The sequence below is a fragment of the Fundulus heteroclitus genome, chromosome 2, assembly GCF_011125445.2.
Source record: "Fundulus heteroclitus isolate FHET01 chromosome 2, MU-UCD_Fhet_4.1, whole genome shotgun sequence".
NCBI classification, from domain to species: domain Eukaryota; kingdom Metazoa; phylum Chordata; class Actinopteri; order Cyprinodontiformes; family Fundulidae; genus Fundulus; species Fundulus heteroclitus.
The window spans coordinates 25,801,293-25,807,292 of NC_046362.1; the positions used below are offsets into that span (position 1 = coordinate 25,801,293).

A 6,000-nucleotide genomic window follows, 5' to 3' on the forward strand; every position below is an offset into this window, starting at 1 on the left:
AAAGAGCGGACATTAGCCTAGCTGATTGAAGGCAGGGGTATGCAGAGTCCAAACCTTCAAGAGTGCACCTGCTCGTTTACCTTACCCGTGTCTCTGATAATAGCCATAGAATGCCAGCATCTCAGTTTAGTTGGCTTCAATGAAAAAAAAAATGGGGGGGAAATGCCTTGAGTGGACTGTCTGATCCTCTGGTGAAAGTGATTGCCGAATGGGGGCAAAGAACAACAAAAAAAAGTGCACAATAGTTTGTATACCTAACCTTTTTCCTAACACTGTACTAACCTCAACAGAAGTACACATGATTGTCTGAGAGCAGTTGAATAAAAGCTGATGAGTACTCAAACCAGAGTGCAGCTGGAAAACTGGGGTACCACCCAGACCAGAGCTTTAACAGGCAACTCTGTGCCTGTCATAAAAGATCAATGGTTGTATAACTACTTCCACTGTCCATTAGCAAATCTTCCACGCTGCACTTAAATGTATCCCACAGTACGATTAGCACAGACTATACAGGGAAGAGCTCACTCGCTTTCTTGTGTGAAGAAATGAAAGACAAAAGGGATTTTCTCTATAGCGGTATTGTGCAGCGAGCCCAACCAGTGCTATGGAGCCATTTGAACACAGGCAAAACAAGACTAAATTGGTTTCAGGAGCGCGCACGTCCATGTGAAAGCACTGGGGCGGGCGAGCGTATGTGCACAAGTAGTGAATGAGATCCTGGCACAGCGCAACAAAGTTCCTCTAATGCACTCTCAGTAAACAAGAAGAAATAAACAGATAAAGATGAAGCAAATGTAATTTCAATGGTCAAGACTGAAAAAAAAAAAAAAGAAATAGTGGGGGTGGTGCGGGAGGTGAGAGCAACAAGCGGAGACTGAGCCTGAGAGGGCAAGACGAGGGGAAAGGAGGGAGGGAAGGAGAAAGAGTTTTCAGTTTTTGTTTTTGGAGCCGTTGAAGTCATTTCTGACTTAAAGAGTTCCAGATGTAGGCCAGGCATTGAAGAAAAAAAATTTGACCAAAAAAAAAAAAAAAAATCTAATGAAATGGAGTGGAGTGGCTTTAACATATGCAGCTTTGATTTGATTTAATAATGATCTGCCCTTCTTATCTGCATTGAATGGGTGCCTTACCTTTATTTTTTTGGTTTGGGGGTGGGAAGGGGGGGGGGGGGCACATTTACCAATACTGGCTCACTGAAAGCCACTTTCAGGGTGTGGAGTTACAGGTGGTAAGGTGGTAGAGGGGTATGTGGTTTTCATGGCCAGTATTGATTCTATAAAAAGCCAGAGGTGGTCAGAAGAATAGTCAGTTGTTATTGCACGCTTACACACAGATGTTCTCCCCCCACACCACCCCCCCACCTCAACTCTCAAAATAGTCCAGTTAGAAAGCTCGAGCAGAAGACATCTGGTTAAATACTGGACCTATTTTGCAATGAAGCAGCGCCAACTTGAGCATGTGGCAGCCGTCAAGTCCAGCACACTGCAGCTGAATACCTAATGGAGTAGTTAAAGCCACTGAATGCGGAGCAGAATCTGAAATGTAAGCAACGGGTGAAAAAACTGGGAAAGCATTAAAATAACTGTACTTAAATGCGGACTGGACTCAGCCGGCAGTGTTACAAGGCAAGCCTCTGCTTTTTATGTGCAGCATACCTGCATTAAAAGATGCTCCTTCGTTTTAAAGACTTGCCTCAAAGCAGGACGTTGCCTTTTAAGTGCATCGCAGAGATTTGGCCATCACCCCTCAGTTTCTCCCTTCTCTGTTGTCTATAATGCCCACCGGTGCATGCGCCTCCCCAGCATTTGTTTTCCATCCCTCTGTATTGGGCTAAGCTGCATGATCACACAACAAAAGGCCATTGTGCCGCAATAAAGAGCTCTGCTCCAGGGAGCTGGTAGTGGGCCACAAACGACGAGTTCTTACATTGTCCCAGCGCTAGCTCATGAATCAACTCACCACTGGACTGCCACCACAGCCGCGGAAATTGTACCATGCGTATTCTTGGATTGGGGGGGATTGGATTTCTAAGAAAAGGATTTCAACTGAGAGAGATGCGAGGGTGGAGGAAATGGATGGACAGGGAGCCGGATGCACAGCTGGAGCTTGAACAAAAAGGTATAAGGAGGATGCAAGATATGCAAAACAGGACGCAAACCAATGAAAGAGACTGGAAAGGAGCACAGGACGAGGAAGCTAAGCTCTGAAGCTATGAAGTGAACACTACATAAGAAGGATAGAGGAGTAAACACAAGCCTGTGTCTCAATTTCGCAAATAAACGAGGGACAAATTTGGCGGCCTGAAGCGGAATGCCGATCTCCTTTCTCTTAATGTGGAGCTGGTTATGGGGAAAATACTTCTTTTGTTCTTCAGATAGGCCTGCCCCGTTGTTTTCCTATTCTGACAAGTCAAATTAGGAACAAATCCATCAGGCGCTCATTCACAAAGAGCTGCTATTGTATCCAGCAGTAGGCTCCAGTTCACCTTTTCCATACAAGGGCCAATGCCAGAGTGGAAAAGCTCTGACCAGCATACAAGAGGGAGACTTTAAGGCAGAGCAAGAACATTTCTGGGGAAGCTTTCTCATGCATGAACACACAACAACACAAGTCAGAGGAAGACGCTAACAGGGCTGGCATCGGGGTGTGTAGGGCCCTAATTAAGCAGAGTCTCATCTTGGGGCCTCTACTCCAGTCAAACCCATCGTGTTGTAACGTCTTGTTCACAAGTGACCGAAGGCCAACACTTTTTCTACTTCAAAAAAGGTAAACTGTGAATGTATCGACATCTCAGATGAATGCAGAATTTAAATAGCCATAAAATATGACCCCATTAACAACGTTTTTAAACTATGAAGGTGCATCTGTAGGGCTCCCATAGATGATTTCAAGTTATCTTTGTGTAATGAGCCTGAAAGTCCAAGCCCATCCCCCCCACAGCTCAGGTGAGATGCCTCAGTGGTAGCATCTCACCTGGATTAACACAAGGAACGCAACAGCTGCCTCCTGGGTCCTGAAAGCATTGGTGTGCGGTGGCTCTCGAAGCACTGAAACCATCCACACACACGCCTTGGGAATCTGACCCACATTCAAGAATATGCTTTGCATGCTTTGCAATATGCCTTGTCGTGGCTGCAGTCCTTGTCATTGCGCCAAACTTTTTCTTTGCACTTAACTTCCCATTAGGATGCTTGGATGCAGCCCTCGGACCAGCGAGTTTCCATAGAAAATGGCCTTTCGTGGCCTACCCTTCACATGGAGGGTGTCAGCGACTTGCTCGGCAACTGTCATATCAGCAGTGCGCTCAATGATTGTGTGATTCATTACAGGAGCATTGTTTTTGACCATGAAAAACATTTTTTTATGTCTCACATATAGGATTTAACTATATTTGAGAAACTTTATTTTGGGTTTGGGTTAGCCGTGAGCCATAACCATCCAAATGAACCCAGATATAAACAGAATATATCACACCTATACTGTATCATTCACGAGTTTCACATGTTTTGATGAAATTGCGTAAATAAATTCACCTTGACTACAGTTTGATATTTACAGATGTGAACGTGCGCCTTGCGTAAAGCACAAATCAGCGATAATGCAGTTTAAAAAGTGCTCACCATTGGCGTTCTTCCCGCAGATCAGGTGCTCATAATGTTGCAGGACTCCCCACAGCTCGGCATCATTGTTCACCACCGCCTCCAGGGCCTCCGCGCTCACAGGGGCGCACCCGGACCCAGAATCCGGCCCCGAATGACCCCTTTCGGCCATCAGCACCCGGCCTCCTATCTCCTCCACCAGAGCCTCCATGCACGCAGTCAGGCTGATGGCCGCGTACTCGTGGATGCGCACGGAGATGCGGGTGTCCACCATCCAGCGGAAGAATCGCCCCACGGAGAAGGAGAGGCCGCAGCGCGCAGACTTGCCCTTCCTCAGCAGCTCGCCTGCGCTCATGCAGTACATGGAGATGGCTTTGACGGTGGCGGAGACGCAGTGGTCCGCCAGGGCCCAGCTGAGCACCAGCCGCATGGCGCTTTGCACCTCGAAACGCGTGCACCGGCAGTGCATGACGCTGAGCCGCTGGGCCTCCCTGGAGACGCGGATGAGAGCCCTGCGGAGGAGAGCGGACAGACGCCTCACCGCTTCCTGGGAGAACACAGCCGCAGACCCACACTTGGCATTCCCACCACTTTTGGCCACTTTGCGCAGCACCCTGGCCACCTCCTCCTCGGTCCAGGGGAACTCCTCTAGCTCAGGTAAGCGGTGGCACTTGGAGAAGATGTCCTCCGGGTCCTCGGGGAGGACAGTGTTGACGGTGTCCCAGCTGTTGTTCCTGCTGTTCATAGAGCCAGAGTAATACCACCAGTTCCCCCGGTGAGGGGTCGTCATGAAGGCATGGGAATTGGACTTGGAGGAGGACAGGCTGAGGGACTTGCAGGAGTCCCCCGCGCCGTATCCAGAGTCTAGCGTCAGGTCCTCCAGGGTTTTCATGTGGACGTTGCTTAGACCTGCCATTGTTGGCCGACGGCTTGTCACTTCTGAGGAGATTTTCCTGGATGTCAATCACAGCGGCGGTGGAAACTTCCCGGAAAGCTGGGCAAACTGGTTTACATGGCGCAACACATCCCTGGCACGCTGACTGCTACAGTAAGGAGCAGAAGAGGGGAAAAAAATGTGAGGCTACCAATAACTACAATTAGAGTCAAACAGTCTCATTCACAAAAAGCCCAACAAAAAAACAAAAAGTTGAAATGAACGCGTCTCACCTTTCCGCCGAACTCCGCTGGCTTTCAAACTTTCCCCAAAGAAGCCTTTTAAAAGCCCTCCGACCGCGATCCCGCTGCTTACGTGACCAGACTCGGTTTCATGGATGACACAAGTCCCGTACGGCTGCTCCGATAGCTGAAAATTAAAGTAAATAACCATTTAAAGAGCCCGACCGCCGCTCCTGTCTCCTGCTGCTGCGACGCGTCCTGCACAATCAGCAGCAGGAGGCTCAACAACTACAGATGTCTGTCAGGGGGCGAGGCTACAGCCGAACGACACAGCGGCACCTTCACCGCCAATCAGGACGTGGCTAAAAGCGGTATCAGCCAATCAAACAACTGTATTTTTTTTATCGCAAGTAAGCGTAAGCTACCTGTGCTTTAAATGCATAATTTCCCATAATTAATTATCCCCATCATGCTGCAGCCACAGCAGAGCCCTAGACGCGCTCCAGCCACCAAAGCGCACCGATTTCTCTTTTATATTGTCCATAACTGATTAATTTGTTTTCATTTGTTTTTTGTGCAATATTACGTTGTGTCGCACAGAACAAGTGAGCCAATGACATAAAAAAAATCTGACATATTGCGTTTTACTTCCATTATTTTTTTTGTTTTTTGGAATTATCATTAACACAAATAATTAATTTATATGTATGTACACAAATAGCGCTTCAGAGAAAGTGCTACTTATAGCAATATTTATTTTGTATTTAATTTGAATCATATATAAATTCCATTCAAGTTTATTGATATAGTGGCAATTCACAACACATGTCATCTCAAGGCACTTTGCAAAGTCACATTCAATCAGATCATCCAGACAGATTGGTCAAAAAGTTTCCTATGTAAGGAAACCCAGCAGACTGTGTCATTGACAAGCAGCATTCACTCCTCCTGAAAGAGCTTGGAGTCACAGTTGTCTGCATTGTCAATGGATTTGCAGCAATCCCTCAAACCGAGCAAGCATGAAGCAAAGTTGGAGAAGAAAACTCCCCTTTGACAGGATAAAACCTCCAGCAGAACCAGGCTTAGTGTGAACATCCATCTGCCACGACCGACTGGGGGTTAGAGAAGACAGAGCAGAGACACAAAAAAAAAGCACACAATGATCCAGGAATCTTTTCTATGTTAGAAAGGGTAATAGTAGATGATCGGCCCCCCGCTGGATGATGTCACAGCTAACAGAACGCCAGACCAGGTGTACCTACTATGAAGGAAAAAAAGAGAGAAA

General features: G+C 47.2%; 1 protein-coding gene across 2 annotated transcripts in view; it reads right to left on the minus strand.

The window, feature by feature from the left end:
• Positions 1 to 4,996, minus strand: part of abtb2b (ankyrin repeat and BTB (POZ) domain containing 2b) — a 79,742-nt gene extending 74,746 nt beyond the window's left edge. Inside the window, exons 1-2 of one of the 2 annotated variants that reach the window (XM_021310985.2) lie at positions 4,767 to 4,996; positions 3,621 to 4,639 (exon numbers count right to left, since the gene is read on the minus strand). In XM_021310985.2, the coding sequence (XP_021166660.2) occupies positions 3,621 to 4,515 (895 nt within the window). In that variant the 5' untranslated portion in view covers positions 4,516 to 4,639; positions 4,767 to 4,996. Of the gene's footprint in view, positions 1 to 3,620; positions 4,643 to 4,766 lie in introns of both variants that reach the window. The other variant, XM_021310984.2, reaches the window with a different exon arrangement.
• Positions 4,997 to 6,000: the final 1,004 nt, after the last annotated feature.